General features: G+C 43.2%; 1 protein-coding gene across 1 annotated transcript in view; it reads right to left on the bottom strand.

The window, feature by feature from the left end:
* Positions 1-727: 727 nt before the first annotated feature.
* LOC309845945 (guanine nucleotide-binding protein G(q) subunit alpha) overlaps positions 728-25,789 on the bottom strand; it is a 306,083-nt gene continuing 281,021 nt past the window's right edge. Inside the window, exons 6-7 of the mRNA XM_082694485.1 lie at positions 16,727-16,880; positions 728-6,241 (exon numbers count right to left, since the gene is read on the bottom strand). Of these exons, the coding sequence (XP_082550611.1) occupies positions 6,051-6,241; positions 16,727-16,880 (345 nt within the window). The 3' untranslated portion in view covers positions 728-6,050. The remainder of the gene's footprint in view (positions 6,242-16,726; positions 16,881-25,789) is intronic.

Raw genomic sequence — 25,789 nt, forward strand, 5'->3', positions numbered from 1 at the left:
GGAACAGTATTTTGAAAAAACACAAAATTCCATAAGCCAAGGCCAGGCAGCTAGTCAGAAAGACGTGGTTAGTGAAGTAGCAGGAACAGATTTTGCTTTTGCTATGGTTCTCAAGTCCCTACCTATGTAAGAGCTGATTTTCTAGAACAATTGGCCATCATCACCCTAACTTCACAATGCTGCTAGAGAGAGAAAAGTTAGTTTTTAGCTGATCTCAAAAACTTTGGTGTTGGTTTCTAAAAGTCACAGCCCCAAAGGACACCTATAGCTCCTTTTCCCTGTGCAGATGACGGTTCATGATGGCTGCTGAAGTAGGAAGAGTTCTGAGCCAAGCCCTTGCCTCGTTCAGCCAGTTAATCATTCCTTCTTAGATAGTCACAGGTTGAAGGCAGGCAGCTCTCCTTCTTTAGTAAGCAGCTATTAAAATTTGTATTTACAGTTGGTTAGGTCACATTTTAAAAAATTGGGGAAAAAATGCCACCAGTACAAATACCTCCACTGAAGATTAAAATCTGGTTATATATAGAAGGGAAAAATTTTTTTTTTCATGTTTGCTTAGAGACTCCTAAACCTATCTACTTGAGCAATGCATGTGCAGTATAAAGTATTTTAGAAAAGGAAAAATTTATTCTGATAGTCCCTAGAATTAAAAAAAAAAAAATTCTAGAAGAGGCTGAGGCAACTTTGAGAAGCAAAACTCAAGAATGAAGAATACTGTAGTACAAAATTATGGCCAAAAATACTGTATTTTTAACCAGCAAGATCATTGGGGCATTATTATACAACATTAGGTGTTTTTTGCAAAACTAGTTCCCATCCCCAAACAATAGACAATACATGCATTTGAATGACATTTTAAGAACAGTAAATATGATTCTTTTAAATACTGCAAGTTAAAAATGTTTTCTGACAAAACTCCCTAAATACATAGGTCTAGTGAGGGTTTCCAACATGATGACAGGTGAGGAATCCAGCAAGAAGTTGTATTTAGAGTTCTTTGAGGAAAATAAATCTACCAAAAACACGTGTTTCGGTCCACATAACCTGAACGTTACACGGCAATTTGCCATCTTTCTTCCTAGACTTGAAAATATCCTAGAAAGAATATTTTCCTCCCTGTTTTTGTATTCGTTTGTTTTTTCCTATCTACCAAAGCATCTATGAAAGTCAGAACTGCTTTATCCAAGTAAGGTCCAATTTAGCCCAATAGATGTTTTCATAACATGGAAAGGTCCTTTACTATTGGGTTGGAATCATATGGGAAAATGGAAGATACATGATCGATAGGGAGGTAAGAAGGAAATTAATATTTGAGCACCTACTATGTGCTAGGTGTATATGCATACTTTGAACAGATGATTCTAGAGGCAAGGGTATTACCGATGTGATGAGCACTGGGTGTTATATGCAACTGATGAATTACTGAATGCTACATCTGAAACTAACGATGTACTATATGTTGGCTAATTGAATTTAAATAATAAAAAGAAGAGTATCCCATGAAATATTTGGGATGTATTTATATATCTTTAAAAAAAGGTCACTGGAAGTTGGGAAGACGGCAATGAATGGGTGGTTACTCTTGTGAGGGGAAAAACAAATGACAAGTTTAGACTCTGTACTAGGTGTCTACTAAACAGCAGGTGTCTGGCTCCAAAAATCTCTTAACTAATCATACACAACTAAGTCCTTTCTTTTCCTAATTCGATGGAACCAAAATGAAATGCCAAACACATCGTTACCAGGACAGACCTATTAACGCTACATATGCTGGAAATATGTGGAGATAGATAAACATACAATACTACAAGTCTTAATTTTTGTGTGTTTCTAACCAAAGAGAGATCTTTGGAAGAAAATAGTAATGTATACCAAGCACACCTTGTTTGTATCAACTGAGATGTTGTCAATTACCAATTAAGTGGTTTTACACCCTTATTTAATTTTAAGAAGAGCAGCAATATACATTACAATACTTGGGTACACTTTATTTTGATACGGGTTAACATTCTTCTATATTTCATTTCATTCTTTTTTTTTTTTTTTTTGAGAAACTGAAAACAAAGGGAAATTGAGGGTAATTTTGAAGGTTATTTCCAACCACTATCTGAGTCTTGCAGTATCTCATTATACAGCCCTTTCTTCCCATTATTATTATTATTTTTTGCAAATAAGTCATTTGACCCAAATCCAGCATAAATAGCTTTTTACCAATGCCTAACTTAAGACAACTAAAATTTACAATCATGTGGCAGTATAAATTTTAAAATTACAGTTCATACACCTTGACAGTCAAGATAGTCTAAAGTACAAAAAGTAAATTGTCCTTTAGCTGAATTACCTTTTTTTTTTTTTAATAGTAGGCTTGCTAGTTAATCCACACACACACAAAAAATACAAGTTTCAGGTGTTCTTCGAATACCTTTTGTAGGTGTCATATGCTAGTAAACAACATATGCAGGTTCCTAAGATTTTTTTTCCCAGTATTTATGACATTCAACAGAGCTCTTTATATGAAAATGTCTTTAAAAACAAAACAAAACAAAACAAAAAAAAAACGTTGAGGGGATTTATTGACTTTTGAATAGGTGTGTTATTTCCCTTTGTTTCAGATATGAGGCACAAACTTCTGAATTTAAGCTCTGTAAGGCATAGTACAAACCTCCAATTTACAAGTGAGGAATTCTCTGTGGGTTTAGAACTGCCATGTCACGCGAAAGAGGGAAAATTATCTGTAAACTGGTACACTGCAATGTGTTGAGTGAGTCATGAAATGGCTGCTTGCCTTGGTATGCTGAAGAAAGGTTTTTGTGTTTGTGTTTTTCTTTTTGAATAAGACATGCCCAAGTCACCAAACACTCGCCACGGGCCTCCATGACCTGGCGCGTGAAGGCGAGGAGTCCAGTGGCACACGCTTCTAACGCTTGCAATCACAATATAATAGAAAGCATGAGTAAACTTTTGTTTTTATACAAAACTGAGAAGAACCCCTTCCCGCCCCTGGCCCCTTCAGTAAAACCCCAAAGAAACAGAAAAGAAAATCCTTTAGCTTCCATGGACTAGTGTGGATACAATTAGGTTTCCATGCGTCACTGCAGCTAGGGTGATCAATTTCTTCCTTTCTCAACAGAAAGGGATCCTGTCATGCACCCTACAGCAAACAGTGAAGCCACAAACCTCAGTTCTGCATAGCAATTCTATCCCAATTTCATAAAGACAAATAGAACAATCTTTCCCTGTTTGCTCATCTTCTTCGAGCTTTGAGATCATGTTTAATCGACTACATCTACTATAGCTCTAGTAAATAGAATATCTTGATTCCCTAAAACTGTAACACTTATGATCTTGTGATGAGGTTTTCTCTATACACACTGTAGGCCTTCAAATGTTATTGTTGACTTTTTTTTCTTTTCTTTTTTTTTGTTTTTTTTTCTTTATTCGTTTTTTTCCCTTTTTTTCTTTTTCTTTTTTTTTTCTTTTTTTTTCTGTGTTTTTTTTTTTTGTTTTTTGTTTTTTTTTTTCTTTTTTTTGCTGCACCAAATTTAAGATTGCCCTTTTGGGCAAGCAGTGGTCTCTAGCTGTTAAAACATTTCCTTAGTGGATCACAATAGCTTCTAAAACTGCCTTTCTAATAAAGGCCATCAGAGAGGTAATACTAAACTGTGCATTTGCCAAATAAGAATATGAATTGTATAAAAGCTCATATTCCAATCCTAGGTCAAATGGCAAAAGTTCTACAAAGTTGGTTTCCATGTTTGTATAAAAGCTCCGACTGATTTTATGTATTTTGCTATGAAATTACCTTTGGGTCTTACCAGTATACCTCTACTCAGGAATGTGCAAATGATTTTATACAGCACGATGCTAGTACCGCTCTGTACGATAGTAAGATTTTTTTTTTCTTTTCTAAATGGAAAAAGAAAATATCCCTAGTCAGAAATAAACTGACAAATTTACATTCTCCTCTCTTAAAAAAGTAAATAAAATAACATTATTCAAAATGTGAATTAGCTATAAGACATACAATTACATAGATACATATCAATACAGCACATTCAATCTGCCAAAAAATTAATGATTACAAAGCCAGTATGGACGCTGCAATATCAAGAGATGTATGTACAATGATGAGAGCATTCAGAATTGCACTATACCTACAGGCAGTCGGGTTCTTAATTAAATTACAGGTGCTTTCTGAGCAAAGTGAAAAGGTAACCTGCGTTGTTTGTGGCTGGGGGAGTAAAGAAGGAGAACATTCCACCACGACTTAGGAACTCCTTGGACTCCTCTCATAAGCCATGCGTTTTCTCTCTTCCTTTTGTTGTCTCCCAAAGAGTGATTGATAGGGAAGTTTAGACTTGGGCCAAACAGTATGATACTTAAAGTAAGACCAGTGTCGTGGCCTAATTCCTACTCCCTAGCAGGTTTAAAACAATCCCGATTTATTTCCTTAAACCCTATTTCAACTCCAGCTCACCAATACATGTGCTGTGTTTTTTTTTTTTTTTCTTTGCATTTGTTGATAAATTGCACGTAGAGAACTCCCAATATCTCTTCTAGTAGGTTCAGTTACATAAATACATGTTCTATAGAACACTGACAAGCTACTCTGGAGTCCACAAGTCTTCCTTAGTTTCAACTTAACCAGTGACCAGTTTAGAAAGATCCCAAAGGTGATAAACCAGCAGGAAGTAAAGGTTTTGCAAATCAGAGGCGTCAGAATACTCAACCAATGTTCTTGGCAGACCTACTTGACCTTTAAGAACATGAAGAGTAACACTGGCTTTAAGTGACGAGATAGCAGATTTCGTGATCTATCACAAAGACACTGGGTTACACTGCCGATCTGGACGCAACATGGAATGGACACTGAACAATGTGATCTCACAGCAAAGAAAAGAATGGACCATGCCAAACAAATTTACAGTTACCGATTGTTTGGTGTTTCGGGGTTGTTCTCAGCCAATTACTTTAGGACTCAGTCTTACTCTCTTCCATTTTAAGCTACTGGCTTTTATCTTTTACATTTTCACCATTTTCCTTTTATAAAAAGCCAGCTTTGGCAACACACACCCATAATAAATTCTGGCCCAAACACTAAGGGGGAATAAAGGGAGGAAAAACCTGAACCAAGAGGGGGAGAAACCAAGAACAACCTAAGAAAAAGATTCTGGGTAGCAGCCTTTGGGGTAATGTAGTGTCTGTTGGCATATACATATTTTTTGGCATCTGCAATTTAAAGAGAGGGGTAAAAAGGGTGGGTAGAAGGACCATGGCACATGGCATTTAAAAAAACAAAAACTGTGTGTCTCTGTTCTTGCCTTACTGACTTGTGCATCTCTCTCTGAGCGACCAAGCTATGGCTGAAGGTAGAAATCCAAAAGAAATGACACTTCACCGTAAGATGGGCATCCGTCATCCTAGCCCCAAGTGAGGCAAGACAATGTATTTATATAAAACAACTCTGTATGTGTATCCAGGGCCATACAGTGAACACCACAGTATTCATATTTAGAATCCTTCAGCAAAACTACGAACATTGAAATTAAGCTGATGTCAATGGCTTAAAGCAAATGATGCTGTCCTGACTGTATCATTTGGGAGAAAAACTTGACCAGAATGGGACTAAGGTAAAGGCCATTGTAACCAGGGAAAAATCGGGGTGCGGTGGGGCGGTGGGGATGGGTTAGCGGAAGGGCAATCAGCTTTGTTTTGCTCAATAGAAAAGAAAAAAAAAAAAGAGAGAAAGAAACAACCCTTATCTGGGCGAGTGCATGACGAGGATTTAAAATACATCGAGTCACAAGGTTTTGCCTAAAAAAAAGAGAGAGAGGAAATGTGCTGGGACTGTACTTCAGCATCCTGTGTTTCCTCTGAATAGTTTAAATAAAATCATAATATTTACTACAAACTCTGTGGACACGTTCACACAGAGTCCGGGACGGCAATAAATTAGTATTATGCAAATTGTTTTCCACAGAAATACAGTCCCTCTTGTACAGCTTCAATAGCCCACCAGGGAAGGGAAGGGCGGTGTCGAGGAGGCACAATTAGACCAGGTTGTACTCCTTCAGGTTCAACTGGAGGATGGTGTCCTTGACGGCAGCAAAGACAAAGCGGATGTTCTCGGTGTCTGTGGCGCACGTGAAGTGGGAGTAGATAATTTTATCACTGTCTGGGTTCAGGTCCACGAACATCTTCAGGATGAATTCTCGAGCTGCCTGGGCATCTCTCTGCGGTCCTGTTGGCCAAGGGAGGAGAGGGAAGGTTCGTCAGCTGATGTGTTAATGCCTTCGCTCAATAAGGGTTTACAGGGTCACTAAAGATGGTGTGAAGAGGACAGCCGCGTGGTACTGTGTCATATGGTTCCTCTCTGGCCCGGTCTCTGCCAATCCCTCTGTCTAGCTTCTAGACGCCGGTGTTGCCGAGCACACCACACTGACGTGGCCTTCAATGTATCATGTGTGGTGATGAGAAAGACTGGCTTTGGATTTTCTTAGCTTTATTCAGGCTCTCTTCCAGGCCAAACACTGTCCTAGATGCCTTGAAATAGGACTGTGATCTATTGACCGACTGACTGTGATCTATTGAGCATATGTTAAAAACTTAGTTAATAATTTTGCAATTAAGTCTTACACCAAAACCACAGGCAGCTAAACTGGACCTCACAAAACAAAACTTTTGTGCATCAAAATTGTGTATCACTATCGACAGTGACGAGACAACTTACAGAATGTGTAGAATACTGGCTAATCCCGTACCTCCTACGAGGTTAGTATTCAGAAACTAGAACTCCTCCAACTCAGCAACAGCAAGGGGATCTGATTAAAAAAATAGGCAAAGGGCTTGAAGACACATGTCTCCAAAGTTCTACAATAGGCCCATAAGCACATCCAGAGAGGCTCAGCATCCCATGTCACTGGGAAATGCAAATCCAAACCACAACGAGATACCACTTCCTATCTACCAGAGGGGCTAGCTCAGAAAAAGGTAGAAAATCAGTGTGGGCAAGGATGCAGAAAAATTGAAACCCTCATTCATTGTGGGTGAGAATGTGCAATGGTGTAGCCGCTGCGGAAAACAGGTGAATAGTTCCCCCAAAATCTCAACACAGTATTACTGTATGACCCAGCCACTGTATTCCTAGGTATATATCCAAAGGAAGTGAAAGCAGGGACTCCAAAAGTGACCTGGACAATGAGTTTCACTGCTGTAGTATTCGCAACAGCTAACAGGTGGAAACGACCCAAGCGGTCATCAACAAAGAACAGAGGAACGGATAAACAAGAGGTTGGAGATACACAACAGAATAGTAGTGAGCCACAGAAAAGTTGGCACAACATGCATGAACCTTGAAAACCTGATGCTAAGTAAAAGGGGCCAGACAAGAGAACAAATGTAGGACTGCACTGAGACGAGGCACCTAGGATAGGCCAATCAAAAGAGACAAACCACTTTAGAGGTTACTGAGAGGTGGGGGCGGGAGAAATGAGGAGCTACTGCTTAATGGTTAGAGAATTTCCGTTTGGGGTGATCAAAAGTCCTGGGAAGAGGGATGGTTGCATTAATGTCACTGAACTGCATAGTTTTTAAAACAGTTACAATGACAAACTTTGTTACGTATTTTACCATAATTTAAAAATTTACCAAAAGGCACTGAACTGTGTGCTTTAAATGGGTGAATTACATGGTTATGTGAGTTATAGGTCATTAGAGTTGTTTTAAAAACCTATTTAACAGGTTCTGATGAATGTACTGATGTCATCCTGAAATGAATGTTAATTAGTGACATCGAAACACTGTATCAAGTACTGAGCATCTATGTTTTAGTCTTCGAGGCTCTCTTAGAAGCACATTGGCATTTTTTTCTGGTGAGTTCCGTCCAAAGAAAGATGGCGGTCATATTATATAACCTTCTCCTCCTCTGCTTCCTTCTGTCTGACAAGACACTCACGGGATCTACGGCTTCTATCAATATTTTTTTTTCTATCAATATTCTTGTTATCTATTGTGTAGGATAAAGAAATATTTGAAAACTCAACTGAGGGCTTGACTATCACTTCTAACAAAAGGAATCATGATTTTTTGACAGCCAACTTGAAGACATCAAGCCATCCTTACTGTAAGTTGGGGATTACCCCCATAAGCTTCTATCTAACTCTGCCAATAGGAAGGAGGAAAGAGCCCTAAAGACACAGTTAACAAAGGTGATGTTTCAATTTTCGACTGCAGTGACCAGAATTGAAATCCTTGTTGGCAATTAAGAAGGCAGCATCACAATGAAAATACCATACAAATACCATGATAGTGTCTCATCTTTCTCGATGTGCTATTAATTCACTAATTTCACAGCAGTAATAATATTTAAAACCAGGACTAATAGGTTGTTGGGGTTGGAGCAGCTTCTTATTTTCATAAAGGAACTTGATTTTAGTATTTTCTCAATTTGAGGGAAAAAGGTCCCTTTTTACTTAAACCCTAAAGAATATCAGAGTTAGACCCAACCAAGTTCAGCAAAGAACACTTGCAGTGTGTTTAGTTTTTAAGCATAAATTATGTGATTTGAATAAACATAAACTACAAAGAAATCATTCTAGCCATCTTAGCAGGCACACAATTCCACAGCCTCTAGGAACAATTCTGCAATTCACGTCCATGTGGAAACGGTAATTTCTCTTCCGGAAGAGAAATACAGAAATGGCATTCATTATGATTAAGACCTTCTAAGTGCAGAAATGTGGAAGTGTGAAATTCATAATACTATAAACATGTTTGTTATAAAAACATTGCTGCAGAGTCGGCCTAGAATTTTTTTAGTTGTAGCTCATCTTACAAGGGCTTTGTATGAAATGACAGCTGTGTTTGCTTTGTGAATAAGTGTCTTTTTTTTCTTTCTCCACGGCTAAGTTGCCTCTGTGTGTTATGTGCATGTTGGGGGAGATTAATAGTAAAAAAAAAAAAAAAAAAAAAAAAAAAAAAAAAAAAGGAAAGAAACCAAAAACCCCACATATGCTCACAGTTTCAGACCTTTGCCATGCATGCACATCTGGCGAAAGGAAAATGCTCACAGTAATGGGGAATCTGGGAAATTTACTGGATGAAGGAGAGAGGGAAAGAGATTAGAAGGATGTGGCAAAAAGGAAAAAACAAAAAGCAAAACCCTAAACATCTATCACAGAGAAGAAGTCTTGTGCTATAGAGAAGTCAAGCCCAGGGGTGGTGTGCTGTGGGTGCTGTACTGAGTAGCTTGAGTCTCCGTGGCTTTGCTCTGTGCGGCAGGTGGTGCTGTATTTAGCCCCTGTTGTCTTGTATGCAAGCCCATCATGAAAACCTGCTGGCCTAGAGTGGGGGGCCATGTACGATGCGGCGTGTCATTTCCTATTTGTTGGTTCTCACGGGACTCTGAGATAAATGAACAGTCTAGAGGCGTAAGGCAAACACGTGGTTACAGGTAAGCCAGATGTTTTGTGCCCATCTTCTACAGGTTGATCTTGTGTTTAAAGACTGGCGCGTTGTTGCTGGAAACCAAACTGGCCACCCACAAAGTTCCTTCTAAAGTTTCCTCAGGAAGAGTGAGGGACACAGTCTCTACATTGATAACTTAGCGGTGGACCAGTGGTCAATAAAAAAGCATAAATATGGAAAAGACTGTTTAGGCTAGGGAAGTAGTTGTTTTTGAAGGAAGAGCAAAGCACAAAGGAAAATGTCCTTGGATAGCGGACAGGAGCACGTCGCTAACAAACGATGGAGAGTACTGTTTCTAATACCCTACAGCATCCCCAAGTGTTTCTGTTTCCATCCAGCAACCTTTAGAACCTAGACATGTTTGAGAAGGGAAACTGAGTTCACGAAAGATGTAACCCCTCCCGTCCTGGGAGCCGGCACTGTACCAGATGTGTGTGGGATGAAAAGATGAGAAAAACTCCCTCCTTGAGGTGTTTGTATCTTCACAGAAAGCTATGAAGCTGAACGGAATATTCGCTTCTTGAAGTAATCACCTTTCTGAGGGAGGTTTTAGAAGTACAGGAACCTCGAACTGGTACCCACTGCAGATCCTATGTGGATAATGTTGCAAACGTACATCTTTAGAAGGAGTACTTCGGGTTTGTGCTCTTCTCTGTGCCAGATCCCATGCTAGGAACTTACATAGGATTCTACTGAATTCTTTTCTACTTAAGAAGAAACTGAAAAGTTGAACAGACTCGTCTATGCCAACAATGCCCATAAGTGGCAGAGCTGGAGCTTGGGGACACTCACAGCTGTCCTCTCAACTACCGTTCATCTGCATCTGGGTTTGGCACACTTTCTCTGGAAAGGACCGGAGAGTAAGGTTGGTTCTGGGGCAATATGGCGACACTGGAAGGCCCTAAACTCCTCTCCTCCAGGAGACACCCTATGCACACCTACTGTTAGAGCAAATCCTCTTGAAGAACGGAGGGCTGACTGTACAGGTTCAGCACGACAACACAGGGAGAGAACACATAAAGAATGGCAAGAGAGAGGAACACACGGGGATGGGGGGAGCCCCACCCCAATGCTACCAGCTGTGGCAGAGAGGGACAGTACTGAGGGACTGTGAGCAGACCCGTCTGTCCATGGGCACAGAAAAAACGCTGAGGGTTGCAAGGGCAACTAGAATGTAAGGGACCAGTCTTCAAACCTGCCAAAAGGCGGAGGAGGGAGCTGCTGGAATTCTCTCCTGGTCAGAGGGGCTGGTAGATGCTACGGTTGATGTACCCCTCCGCCTTGATGGGAGTAGGCTGTGGGTGCCCTAGCTGGCCTGCGGCCTCAGGGAGGCCTGGGCCCCTAGCCCATATCCCCTCCTCTGCCCTCCCACCAAGGTGGCCCCAGCACCATGCACACTGTGACCTGCTGGTCAGTCCTCACTACAGCTTTAGCGATCCCACCAAGAGAACATGGGTGCAAAGCACACCGTAATGTTCCAGGCTCCTACCATGTTGGCTTGATAGCAGCCATGCCAGGCACCCGTGGGATGCCCCGAGATGTGTACCCCGACTCGGGCCCAGCTACCCTGGGCGGACTACCCTGGGACACCCTGGCTTGTACTTACTTGAACTTCAACCATCCTCGCAGAGCATCCTCTGAATAGAGAGCCCTGGGACCACCCCTTGTGGTTAGAGCCTTAGGACCCCTGGCTTGCATGTACTTCATCTTCAGTTATCCTGCCTGGGGTATGTTGGCTTGTGTCTACTCCAGATTTAACTGTCCTGCCAACACTCCCTCAGCATGGAGAGCCCTGGGATCCCCGAGCTTGAACTCAATTCAGAACTCAGTATTCTGCCAAGGTGCTACCTGTCAGAGCCCCAGGACTCCGGACTGCCCCAGCCCATGCCCATTTCCGCTCCAGCCATCCGAGCAGGGCAACCCCAGTATGGAGTGCTCTGGGATTCCCCAGTCCATGCCGGCCACAGCTCTGGCCAAAGTGACCAGACATACACAGTCTACACGGGGAACAACCATGCAGGAGACTATTCCATCAAGTTTAGGAGAAGGAGCCGTTCTGCCTACTTCTTAGAAACAAATGCAGAAAGTCAAGCAAAACGAGCAGACAGAGGAGAGTGCTCCAAACAACGGAACAAGACAAACCTCAGAAAAAAATGAAAACAGATAAGCAATACCCCCGATAGATTTTAATGGTCACGCAGATGCTCACTGGCTTGGAGAGAAGAGTGGAGGAACTCAGAACTTCAATAATGAGATAGAAAATGTATTTTTAAAATATCAGAACTGAAGAATATAATAACTGAAATGAAGAATACACTCGAGGGAATCAATAGTAAATAAATGTGTGCAGAAATGCAAAATAACGAGAAGGAATACACGGTCGATGGAAAATACACAAACTGAATGGTTAAAAAAAAATTTTTTTTTTTAAAGATTTTATTTATTTATCTGACAGAGATCCCAAGTAGGCAGAGAGGCAGGCAGAGAGAAAGGAGGAAGCAGGCTCCCCGCTGGGCAGGGAGCCTGATGTGGGGCTCGATCCCAGGACCCTGGGATCATGACCTAAGCTGAAAGCAGAGGCTTTAACCCGCTGAGCCACCCAGGTGCACCCCCCCACCCCAAAAATTGTTTTTAAAGGAGGATGAGTTAAAGGATCTCTTGGATAACCTTACGCAAACATCTGCATTACAGGGCACCAGAAAGAGAACAGAGAAAGGCAGAAAAGTTAGTCAAAGAAGTAACAGCTGAAAAGTTCCTCCACATAAGGAAAAAACCAGACAGTTTAGGTGCAGAAAGCACAGACAGTCCCAAACAGGATGAGGCCCACAGACACAACAGGTAAAGAGAATTTTAGAAAGCAGTAAGGGAAGCAAAAAGTCATGGAAAGGTAACCCCTTAAGTCTCTCAGCTGACTTCTCAGCAAAAATATGGCAGGTCGGAAGAAAGGGGGGTGCCAGCTCCAAGGTGCTAAAAGGGAAAAAAAAAACCCCTGCCATCAACAAGACTACTTGGTGAAGTGATCCTTCAGAATTGAAGGAGTGATACTGAGTTTCCCAGATAAAGGAATTCTTACAAGAAATGTTAGAGTGACTTCTTGAAGTGGGAAAGGCTATAGTTGGAAGATGATTAGAAATTTAAAGATGTAAAATGGGATAACACAGAATACATAAGTGGGAGTAAAAAAGTTCTTCTGGAACATATTCAAACATCAGCAACCGTCGGCTAGACAGACTGCTATTTACTCAGGATGTTATATACGAACCTCATGGTAACTGCAAGCATAAAACCTTTCATATGGATACACTAAAAAGAAGAAATCCAAGCATAACATTACAGAAAGTCATGAATCACAGAGCAAAAGCAGAAGAAAGGAACAGAGAATGATGAAATTTAACAAAACGGCTGTAACTACAGAGCTATCAACAATTATTTTAAATGTAAATGACCTAAATGATCCACCAAAAGACAGAGGAGGCAGAACAGATTAAAAAAAAAAACAGGGCCCTCTAAATGCTGCCTATAAGAGACTCCCTTCAGAACTGAAGACACACACAGACTGCATGTCTAAGGATAGATACAAATATTCCCTACAAATGAGAGTGAAAAAAACGCTGGGCTACCAATACTTGTATCAGACAAAACAGACTTTAAAACAGACTGTAACAAGAGACGAGAGCATTACATAATGAAGGGGTTAATCCGTCCAGAAGGTAAAACAATTGTACATATTTATACCTAATACTGGAGCAGCTAAATATAGAAAGTAAATATTAATGATACAAGGAGAGAAACTGACAGTAATACAATAATACTAAGGGACTTTGAAACCTACTTACATTAATGGATACATGATCCAGGCAGAAAATCAAGAAGGAAACCATGTTTTTGAATGGTACCTTAGACCAGATGTATACAGAAATATATGTATGTTTAGATACATTCAGAAATCTATCCAAAAACAACAAAATACATATTGTTTTCAAATGCACATGAGACATTCTCCAGGAGAGATCACAAAACAAGTTGCAATAAATTTAAGACTGGAATTATATCATGCATCTGACCATGATGATATAAAACTAGAAATCAGTAACCAAAAAGAAAATGGAAAAAACAAACATGTAGAGGCCAAACAATATGGTACTAAACAATCAATGGGTCAATAAAAAAATCTGAGAAGAAATGAAAAAAATATATGAAGACAAATGAAAACACAAAGGGCCAGAATCTTTGATATGCAGCAGCAAAAACCGTTTCCCAGCAAAAGCAGGGAGATTAACAATGATACAGACCTCCTGCAAGAACTGAAAATCTCCAACAATCTAACATTACAACTACAGGAACTAGAAAAAGAACAAAACCCAAATGTAGTAGAAGGAAGGCCATAATAAAATAAAGATCAGATCGGAAGTAAACAAAACAGACTAAAAAATAGAATAGATCAATGAAACCAAGAGCAGGTATTTTGAAAAGATAAACAAAATTATAAACCTTTAGTCAAACTCCTTAAGAAAGAGAAGTAACAACCAACTACAGAAATACAAGGGATTATAAGAGACTACTACAAAAAAGTATATGCTGACAAACTGGATAGCCTATAAGAAATGGATATATCTTCTAAAACTGAATCAGGAAGAAACAAAATCTGAACAGATCAATTACTAGTAACAGAATGGAATTGGTAATCAGTTCCCAACAAACCAAAAGTCTAGTACCAAATGGCTACACAGGTGAATTCTACTAAACATTAAAAAAATACCTATTCCAAATCATCTGTATTAATCTATTATAAAACCAGAAGAGGGGCACCTGGGTGGTTCAGTTGTTTGGGCGACTGCCTTCAGCTCAGGTCATGATCCTGGAGTCCTGGGATCGAGTCTCCCATCGGGGTTTCTGCTCAGTGGGGAGTCTGCTTCTCCCTCTGACCCTGTCCCCTCTCATGCTCTCTCTGTCACTCTCTCTCTCAAGTAAACAAAATCTTTAAAAAAAAAAAAAAATAGGAGGAGGAAAGCTTACAATGCCAGCATTATCTTCCTACCCAAACCAAAGTCACTACAACAAACCCCCTACAGGCCAACATCTCTGATGAACTTAGATGCAAAAACCAACAAAATATTAGCAAATCACATCCAATAATACAGTACAAGGATCATTCCCCATGGTAACATGAGATCCATGCAGATCCATTCCAGGGATCCAAAGTGGTTCAATATTCACAAATTAATCAATGTGATACATCCTATTGATAAAATGAAAGATAAGAACCATATGACCGTCTCAAAAGATGCAGCAAAACCATTTGACAAAATTCAACATCTGTTCACGATGAAAACCCTCAACAAAGTAGGCTTAGAGGGTATGTATCTCAACATAATAAAGGCCACACAGGAAAAACCCACAGCTAACCTCATACTCAATGGGAAAAAACTCTTTCGCCAAGATCAGGAGGTCTACTCTCACTACTTTTATTCAATATAGTACTGCAAGTGCAAGTAACAGCACTCAGACAAGAAAAGGGAATAAAAGACATGTAAATTAGTAAGGAAGAGGTTAAACTATTATTACTTGTCCAGTGCATTTCTTTTTTCTTTTTTTCTTTTTTAAGATTTTATTTATTTATTTGACAGAGACACAAAGAGAGAGGAACAGAAGCAGGCTTCCTGCTGAGCAGGGAGCCAGATGTGGGGCTCCATCCCAGGCTCCTGGGATCATGACCTGAGCTGAAGGCAGATACGTAACGACCGAGCCACCCAAGCGCCCCTGTCCAGTGCATTTCTATACACAGAAAAACCGTACAGACTCCACCAAAACATTACTAGAATTAATAAGTAAAGCTGCAGGATACAGAAGTAGTATACACACATTGGCTTCATTTCTATACAATAATAAAGTAGAAAAACGAGAAATGAATAAAACAGTCCCATTGCAATTGCACCAAAAATAATAAAATACCCAGGAACAGACTTAATGAAGAAGGTAAAAGATCTGTACTTGAAAACTACAAAACACTGATGAGCAAACTGAAGATGACACAAATTATTTTCCACGCTCTTGGATTGGAAGGATCCGTACCCTTAAAATGTCCGTTCTATCCAAAGCAATGGACAGATTCCATAAAATCCCTATTAAAGTACCAAGAGCATTTTTCACAGAGTACAACCAATCCTACAGTTTGTATGGAACCACAAAAGACCCCAAAGAGCCAAAACAATTGTGAGAAAGAAGAACAAAGCTGGAGGTCGCACAATGCCAGCTCTACAGCAAAAACTGTATAATCACAACACTAAGGTACCAGTATAAAAACAGACACATAGATCAATGGAACAGAACTGAGAAATAAACTCACACTCCCATGGTCCATTAATTTGTGACAGAGGAGGCAAGAATACACAATGAGGAGAAGACAGTCTCTTCACAGTGCTGGGAAAACTGGATGGCTACATGAAAAAGAATGAAACTGGACTGCTTTCTTGCACCATATGCAAAATAAACTCAAATACAAAAATAAACTCAGAGTGGATTAAAGACCTAAATTTGAGAGCTGAAACCATAAAATCCTAGAAAAAAACAGAGGCAGTGATCTCTTTGCTATTGGCTTTACCAACATATTTCTAGCTATGTCCCCTGTGGCACTAGAAACCAAAGCAAAAATAACCCTATTAAAACTATAGTAACATAAAAAGCTTCTGCACAGTGAAGGAAACCTTCAACAAAATAAACCTACCACTCCCCCATGTGTCCCCCATCATATTAAAATGTCATACATCAGTCTAGTGTAGCCTACAATTGCAGGAGTTTGAGCCCCAAATCCAGAGAAATGAAGTGACTTGATAATGGTTCTGTAGATGGGAAGTATTGAAACTGGGGTATGAACCTGCCTGGAGTGATTTCAGAGCACAGGCTCTTGACATAAAACTGTTCTCTTTCCAGACAGAGGCAAGAGTAGCCCGTGAACAAAACGGGACCATAATGGCTGAAACACCATTGTTCAAAAGGGACCGTTCCCTCCCATGCTCCACTTATTTCCAAACATGTAGGTTTTTTTTTTTTTTTTTTGGTATCACTTTCAGAATTGTCAGGGGACTGAAACATCTGAGGTCCTCAAAGAGCGGGGCGAACAGTCCTTTCTACTTCATCAATCACACAGGCGGGCTCTGCAGACAAAGGCAGCAACAATGGGCTGCGTGCTGGCAGCTCTTGGACTGGCTGGTCAGCCAAACGTACCCCCAGCTACTGGGCTGGCTGAAGAGTGCCCACTTACCATCATACTCCGGGAAGTAGTCAACTAGGTGGGAATACATAATTTTCTCCTCTAGAAGATCTTTCTTGTTTAAGAATAGGATAACCGAGGAGTTCTGGAACCAGGGATAGGTGATAATTGTTCTAAAGAGTGCTTTGCTTTCCTCCATTCGGTTCTGGAAAAGAAATCAGAAAAACAAGGCATGAATTACATGACTACTCCATCCGCGTATTGTTTTGGAAGTGCAACCCATCTTCTGCAGGCTTTCAAATTGTTGTTGTTGTGATCAGGATTTGCTTGCAAAGGGTTCATGACAGCCACCAGCTCTTTCATTAAGAAAGCTCTCAGACTGACACGGGTGACCAGCTCTTCCTCTGACACACTCACCGCTAGATCATTTCCACCCGAAGGTCAAGAAAAGGCAGCAAATTTGGGGGAGTCCTCCTTTGCCTGGGGATACAAAAGCCTTGGTGCACGGGGACATTTCTTCCTGACCACACGGATGATACTTTCCAGCCGCCTGATTTAGGGTTGTGCGTGATGACCAGGATTCCAGCAGCAAAAACGCCTGCCTGCGGTTCAGTCCACTTCCACTGCTCCCAAGGGTGGTAGAAGCCATAGCCTCCTATTCCCATGGCACCCAGCATGATTCCGGCCCCCGGGTCCAAATCCAGGCCCCACATCCCATGGAACAACTCGTCTCTGTTTTATGGTCATTAGCTTAGCCAACCAGCTCATCTGGTCCCACCCACCCCAGGACTGGGGCTGGGGACTCTGGAAGGAGAACCTTGATTTCATGCAGAATGTGGACAAGGACTCATATAGCTTTAGGACTTCCGGCAACAATCTTGAAACAGAAAAAGAAACTAGGTCCTGCTCACCTGCTTTTAACTACTTGGTCAAACTATGCCTGACCTTGTTTCTGCCTCTGGATTTTCAGCCACATCAGCAGATAAGAATCCTTTAGCTTTGACGCTAGTTTGAACTGTGTTTTCCTGTTTGTTATACAACATCCTTGCGATAAGGGATATATAGCTGGATACATCCCCCCTCCCAAGCTTCCAAAAGGAGATGAATGAGCAAATGATTTTCAGGGATGACCACAAAGACTGAAGACTGACGCTGTTAATGTTTTCTGCTCAGAGTTTGCCTTCCCGATGTAGAAGGTTCCCTAAGCTTCACAGCACAGGATTACAAAGGCCAAATTAACTCTCCTGCATAGCCCTTTGACAGTAGTTCCAGGAAGTCTCCTCGAAACTCTGTTCACCAGGGAGAATTTTCTAGATCCTAAACGTGTCTTGTTCTTTCCTTCTGTAAAGTGTGCCAATGCAAATCAGATTGAAAAGACCCACTTGGCAAAAAGAGATTTTCCCAAGTTTTAGAAAGTGGATGATCACCAATCTCTTCAACCTTTAAACTTCCTGTCTATAATTGCTTATTTAAATACTAAGCACGGTGGGAGTAAATCAGGGAAAGGTGACTTCATGGCTCAAGGGACAATGTTTATTTCATGGCATACATTTCTCTTTTGTATAAATGACACGCATGGCTTTTAAGAAGATCTGGCTGTATGCCTTTTGCTGGGTATCATCACCAATGGCAAAATTTTAACCCCCAGAAACAATATTCATTAAGAAATCATGTCTCGGAGTCTCTGATTTTATAGGTTGGAAATATCAGGACTGAAGAACAGCAAAGGCCCTAATAAGAACTAAAAGAACTTTAGAAGACTCTAAAGAAGGTTAAATTAAATAGTAACATCCTGGTGGGACAGTTAACATTTTTTTTTCTTATGGCTAAAGCAATTCTAGAAAGGCAGACTGTGGTCTTCAAGGAAGACTGGTTTAGAAGGTGGGTATAGACAAAGGGGCATCAACCAGTGAGTTTCCATTAGAAACAGTTACTATAGTTAGCGTTCTCCAGAAGGGATGTGACGTGACCCCCAGGGACAGGGCTGACTTTGGGCCTTTTCTGGGTGGAGTTCTTCAAAGGTAAGGGACTAGACTCTGACAGGATCCTGGAAAAGGGAGGCAGGAGCTGAGCTCACGAAAAAGGAGGCTCTGAGGTCTAAGAGTTTCAAGACTGGACTGGATGGAACCCCCAAGCTCCAAGTAGAGTCTGCTGGGAGGGGACCTCGTACCAACCTGCAGGACGGTGGCCAGGAGAGTGGACTGAGCCCAGCACCATGTTCCAGGGATGATCTACCCAGGCGGCTGTCCCTCTGTGCCCAGTGTGGCTGCACTCAGGGCCACTCTGGAAGCAGGACCGCTGACTGGACTGGTTCCACTGAAGCTCTGCCCATGAGTGCAGCATCTTCTACCGACCAGTGACCATAATGTGTGTGTGGACTGGGACTGAAGCTTCTGATTCAGGGACAAGCTAGAGAGCATCCAAGTGGGCAGCTGACCAGCAGGATCCATATGACTGTCCCTTTGACCAGGTCTACAAGCTCCATCTCACCCTGGGCCCCGGGAACCTGTGTTTTCCCTCGGCCCTCTGGGACATTCTTGTGCGAGTTCAGCTTTGTGAAGCACGGGCTTCCACAAGGCCAACTCCAACTTGGTCATAACACCAACTGGGGGACCTTGTTAAGAGCTGGATTGGGATTCAGTTGGGGGGGGCCCAGGACTCTGCATTTTTAGCAAGCTCCCAGGCGGGGCTGCTGCAGCTGCACAGGGCACACTGGGAGTCGGAAGGCACGAATAGCTCGTAGAGGCAGGACAAGGACAGACTCCATTTTTGCAATAGGCAGTGCAGGTCCCCGGATGAAAGCCTAACCATGCCTCCCTCTTTATATTGCCCAATTAGGGCACTTTGAATATTTACTCCACAGTGAAGTCTTGATGGGCGACCCCCCACCTCCCACCGTCCACCCCGTGCCATGGGTGAATTTTATAAACCTGTATGCTAAGCAAAGCCCCTGGACTGAACCCTAAATGAACGCATGATGTTTTATTTCACAAGGTGGCGGGGCGTGTAGAGCCTGAGGCATAACCCACTTGGCTCCGGAAAACCGCCATCTGCGAGGGAACAAACAGCGTGTCCCCGGAGGCTGGGTGGCCCTGCCAGGGCAGGGGACGTCACGAAGGAAAACGACACAGCGGGGCCGGGGACACGCAGAAGACTGATGAGAAGCACGGAGGTTCTGTTCGTCACTCACGATCCACTTAAAGGCAGTCACGGAGGTGGTGCTCCTCACCCCACCCTCTGCGGGGCTTTGAAGCAGCGGAGTTGAAAAGGAAACGGGTAACGGTTTCCCTCTGCCTGACACAGCTCCTCGTGAATGGAGTGGGCCCGGCCTCTGCTGAAGACCCGGTAAGACTCGACAAGTTGTCACCACCCCGCCCCCAACACACACACACACACACACACCTGCTCCCAAACCGAAAGCCAGTGTCTTTCCCAGTGAAAGGGGACCTGACAGAGGTGACACAGCTGGAACAGAGGAGGCAAAGAGAGATGGAGCTGCCTGGTCCTGCCTGGTCTCCGCAGCCCCACAGGGATGGGAAGAGGGCTGAGGAGAGGCTGCGAGGGACCACGGTGGCCCGTGGGTCTCCACGAGGTTGCCCTTCCTGAAGTAAATGCGGCCACAGAAAGATCAGTCTTGCCCAGACCACACTTGATACAGACTGAATGTGTTTCTCCAAAATTCGAATGTTGAAACCTGATGTGACCGGTTTAGGAGGTGGGGCCTTCGGGAGTTGATTAGGTCATGAGAATAGAACCCTCGAGAATGGGATTAGCGCCCTTAGAGAAGTGAAATCCTAACCCCAATGTGATGATGTAAGATGCCTGAGAGCTCCGTCACCCGCTCTTGCCATGTGAGGACACCGAGAGAAGCCAGTGCTCTATTATCCAGGAAGGAGGTCCTCCCCAGACATTGAAACTGCTCACACCTTAGTCTTGGCCTTCCCAGCCTCCAGAACAGTAAGAAATGTTTTGGGTTTATAAGCCACCCCCCTGTGGTGTTTTGTTACAGGAACCCGAAAGGACTGTGACAATGCTGACCAGGTAAGTTAGTCCTCTCCAGGGCTGGCAATGATCAGGGAGGAAAGCCCTAAATGGAAAAGCCTCACTCTTTCCCAGGGCCCTGGGGGAAGGACCAGCTCCCTGCTCCCCACTCCATAATCACAGGCAGAACGCGGTGACCACGGAGTGTCCTCCCCTGTTCAAACCACCAGTGAGGGGGTCTCACACACCTCACCTTCAGCTATTTCATACGGATTCTCAAGATCCCCCATCTCCAGCAAACACGGCTGTTCTGGGCAAACCTCCCCCCGCAACCCCGGACCCATGACTCACACGGCCTCCGGGGAAAGGCCCTGAGCTTCTCGTTCTGCCATTCACCACTCAGCACGGCCTGACCTCCAGGCACGTCCTCAGCCTGAACTCCGACACAAATGTCCTCTTCTCCACAAAAACAGACTCTGTGTCCCTATGTCATAGGCCCTGATCAACAGGACTTTCCCGAGAAACCCTTCCCTGGGCCTCACTTGGATTGGGCCCCATCTGCCTCCTGCCCCTTCCCCCAACCCCGTCCCGCACACACTGGCCTACTGTTCCTTGTCTGCCCATCATTTCTGGACACACACAGGGCTTGCTAGACGCTGGGAATGAAGGTTTGTTGGACAGTGTTCGGGAGGACGCGGACTAAGACAGGAGCCTTGCCGTGAGTTTATAACTCCACGTGTTGGGCGGAAAGAACGGGAAACAGAAGAGGTTGGGGTTACATGAGAAGGAAAGGTTTGACAGGGGAAGACTTAAAAACCAAGGTAGTTTTGACATGACTCTCGATGAGGGAGAGATTGCAAGGAAGAAAGAACAAAAGCAAAGCCAAGGAGAATCTGAACCCCCAACTGTGTAAGAAGAGCTCTGTGGGAATTCTGCAGAGAACAGTTCACGAGGGCTTCTGAGGGCTATAGTTTGGGCATTAAGAAAATTCTCCGCATTGAGAATAGGAAGCATTTCCTCCTTGTTTGCATCGTAGGGTAGGGGCTGGCTTGGCCCCAACATGCCAAGGTCTCCGAGCCTCCTCCATCACACCCCTCACGTAAGCTGCCATGTCTGCACTCCTGCTTGTTTCCTGTGCCGGCAGTTCGTAAGCTCCCACAGGAAACCCCAACACACAGCTCAAGTGCAGCTTAACGAGAGGCAATGCCTTGCCTAGAGCTAGGAGGCCACTGCTTTCCTTTCGGCTCTTGTGCAAACCTCCCTCCCATGGAGGAAGAGGCCGGACGCCATGGACACGGCCCAAGAAACCAACTGGATGCTGGCTTTCTTCAGGCTCTGTCCTGGCCTAGATCCCTGTAGGAAATATTCCCAGTGGGCCCAAAGGGACACTCTTCCATGTCTGCGGCCCTTGTGGCCCCACTGCCACAGAGAACTGACATTTGCTCAGAAGGCTGTGGCTCCCTCCTTCACTCCCACCGAGCTGGCACTTCCCTTTGGCAAAAGTTAGCATCAAACCAGAGACTGGAAAGTCCGTTTCTAGAACTTCTACAACTCCTCTTTATTTTGTAGTACATGCATGCTCTTCTCACAAACCCACTTCTTTCCTTTCCCCCAAAATACAATTTAGACTAAGACCCTTAACTCTTCTTGTCCATGATACAAGGCTGCCTCTCCCTGTTGGCTATTTTTCCCTCTTACTAGTGGGTTGATAAACCACATTGATTCACATTCCCCATGAGATTAGAACGTGGTCTTTAAGTGCAAAACTTTACACTGAAGACATAAACCCAGAGAAGAGTTCACTGAGGGCTGACAGTCCTCTACCAACTGGATCCGGCTGTCCCCCCCGGTCCCGTGTACCCCAGAGAAACTGGGGTAAAGCTTTCTAGGGCCCAGAGATGCCCTTCGGTATTGGGGATGCAGGCGAGCGGAGCGATCACCAAAATACACTAGCAAACGTTAGAGAATGGCCAGGTGGCTAAGATTCTGTGATCCCTGAGCCTTCCGCTAACAAGGCCAAAGCCATACACTTGACAGACATGAGTGAGGTACAGATACACAGAGTAGAAACATGAGCATGTCTGTGAAGTGACATGCAATGATCGTGCTTTATGATATTTACGGTATTTTTGAACCCACGTCTCCAGAGTTCCGGATTAAGACATCTGCTGGCCACACACCCACACTCCACGGCAATTTCAGTGAGACCCTGGGGCTTCCTTCTATCTATTGGCTCATGATGGAGAATGTGCAGGCAAGGGACCCTACACTGGGGATGCTTTCATCGGTACCATTTCTCTTCTGCAACTGATCTGGAAAGGAGATAGATCATCACAATGTAGGATTTTATGCTTCAGGAATTCATACGACACTCCATTTTCAACACCACTCTTCACTTTGGATTGCTCTGACCAGTTTCGTGAGTTCTTCTCTGATGTAACTCATTCAAGAGAGCCTTATAAATCCACCTTGTTCAGGGTCATTATTTTAAACAAGCAAGCTAACTACTGGGTATTCACCCCAAAAATAAAGATGTAGTGAAAAGAAGGGCCATCTGTACCCTAGTGTTCATAGCAGCAATGTCCATAACAGCCAACCTGTGGAAAGAGCCAAGATGCCCTTCAACAGACAAATGGATAAAGAAGATGTGGTCCATATAGACAAGGGAATATTACGCGTCCATCAGAAAGGATGAACACCCCAACTTTTGTGTCAACATGGATTGGGACTGCAGGGGATTATGCTGAGTGAGATAAGTCAAACAGAGAAAGTCAATTATCATATGGTTTCACTACTTGTGGAGCATAAGGGGTAACATGGAGAACATTAGGAGAAAGAGAGAAGTGAGTTGGGCAAAATCAGAGGCGGGGGATGAACCATGAGAGACTGTGGACTCTGGGAAACAAACTGAGGGTTTTAGAGGGGAGGGAGGTGGGGGGATGGGTGAACCTGGTGGTGGGTATTAAGGAGGGCACAGATTGCAAGGAGCACTGGGTGTTGTATATAAACAATGAATCTTAGAACACTGCATCAAACACTAATGATGTACAGTGACTAACAACACAATAAAAAAAAAAAAAGCAAGCTAGTTTTAATGGAATGACCCAGGACAATGTAAAATTTGAATGAAAACCGTCACTTGTAGTTCATCAAACACTGAATCCTTTTTTAAAACACTGAACATCTGTAAAAATTCACACCTTTAACAGGGAATTAGGAAACGTTCTCTCCGATATTTCACTGACATGTGTCAATGCAAAGACAGTAATGCCGAAGCCTTATGAAAAAACATGTGCAAGCTGGTCTTCTGCATATTTCTTTCCTCCCTCAATGATTTAGGAAACAGCTTGGTGTGTTTGACTCTGTGTCCCCAGCAGGATCACACGGTTATGCGTCCTATCTGATGTCAACGCTACGAGCGAATTCCAAACACGGTCTGTGCCAAGCTCCTGTGGTTGGTGGGCGGTGGGAGAGGGAAGAGCCAGCACTGTGGGCTGCGGACCTCAGCTTGAGAGATGGCTCTGCCTCAACTACTCCTATGACCTTGGGCAACTGACTGGAATTTGGTTTCCTTACACCTCCCCAAAGTTTGGGAGGACAGAAAGAGACAATGCGTGCAAAGTGTTTAGCTGTGACCCCAGCACACGACAGCTTGTGATGACGGCCGCTTTCCGAGATGGCAAGATGGCTGCAAAGGAACGTCTCGGGAAGGCAATTTGCTTACATCAAATCCTTGGCCAAATTCTAAATCCAGTGGAATCTTTCTATTCCCAGGAACTGCACAAAGTTAACCTATCCATGCTTTCGAATCCAGATAGATTTGATTTACAAGAAACCGGAAAATTGTCCAGGTTTCCGCCAATTGCTCACTTACAGGAAGATTTCCTCCGTTTGTACATTCGTCAAGGGGGAGTATCTTCAAAAAGCCTAAAAAATGTTCAATGCTCTCAACCCCAGAGCAAACTAAGAAAACAGATACTGTAAGGGAATGACAAATAATTAAACACAGAGCCCTAGCCTTTCTACCTCTGCTATCCAAATCAGACGGTAGGAATAGAATAAGGATACTAACACACAGCTGGACAGACAGAACTTCCTCCTTCATTTTCGTAGTCTTTGCAAATCTTTGCAAGCAATTATTTGAGATTGAATCTGGCATACACTCCAGACCTGAAGACCGCTCCTGAAGGTTTTACTATTATAATTTCTACCTACGAGTCATTGTATCGTGCTGTGCAGGATGTTTAGAGAAGCAAAGAAAGAGAGCACATTTGCCTGTTACCTCCAGGTCTGAGGTTTCTAAGTAATGAGATGAGGTAAGAGACCAGGCCCTTGGGAAGTGAACCGATGCAAACCACAGTGGGTTGTAGGAGAAAAGTAGTGGGGAAAGGGGGAGCAGAGAGAAAGCCTGGAGGGAGGTGGTCACATCCTCAGACTAAAGAGAACAGAGGACCTCAACACAGGCAAGAGAAAACCACGACAGATGTTTAACCCCTCTGATGTGGAAGCCCACGGTCCTAGAGACCTAGGGGAGATGGGACTATGTCCTTGAATGTTTTCTAGTGTTTTCGTTCCGTCGAGTGATCAAGTAGCAGCCTCCTCGCAAATACTATTTTACAGCACACTGAGCTTTCTACTTCCAGTTACCCTATGTTCCATTATCCTACTAATTTTATGGTACATGTCAGTGATCCAATGTCTATCCTTAACTTACACACATACATTCCTTCTCTTATACTACCCCTCACTTACTGAGCCAGGATTTCGATATTTAATGCCTTGAGTATTCACACCATTGACTTTTCAATTTGTTGACCTTTCTACTATCTCTCCTGTACTCCATTCACACTCAATAGCCCCATCACCGTCTTGGGGCAGTTCTGCCACCGGCTCAGGAAAGATCACCACTTCCTTGCTCTCGGTCATGGCCAAAAGCAGCTGTCCTCCCACACCCCACCCGTGCTTCTCAAAAATTGCTACACCATACCACAAACTTAACTCCCACATGCTGTCACTTTCCTTGTGACCCCTCTCCCTCCACTAACTATCTAGGCACCAGATAACTTCCCTTAGCTGGTTCACTGGGCATTTCTTCCAGCCTAGCTCTCACGACCAGTAACTCCCATATTTCAA

The sequence above is a fragment of the Mustela nivalis genome (assembly GCF_964662115.1).
Source record: "Mustela nivalis genome assembly, chromosome: 13".
In the NCBI taxonomy this organism is placed as follows: domain Eukaryota; kingdom Metazoa; phylum Chordata; class Mammalia; order Carnivora; family Mustelidae; genus Mustela; species Mustela nivalis.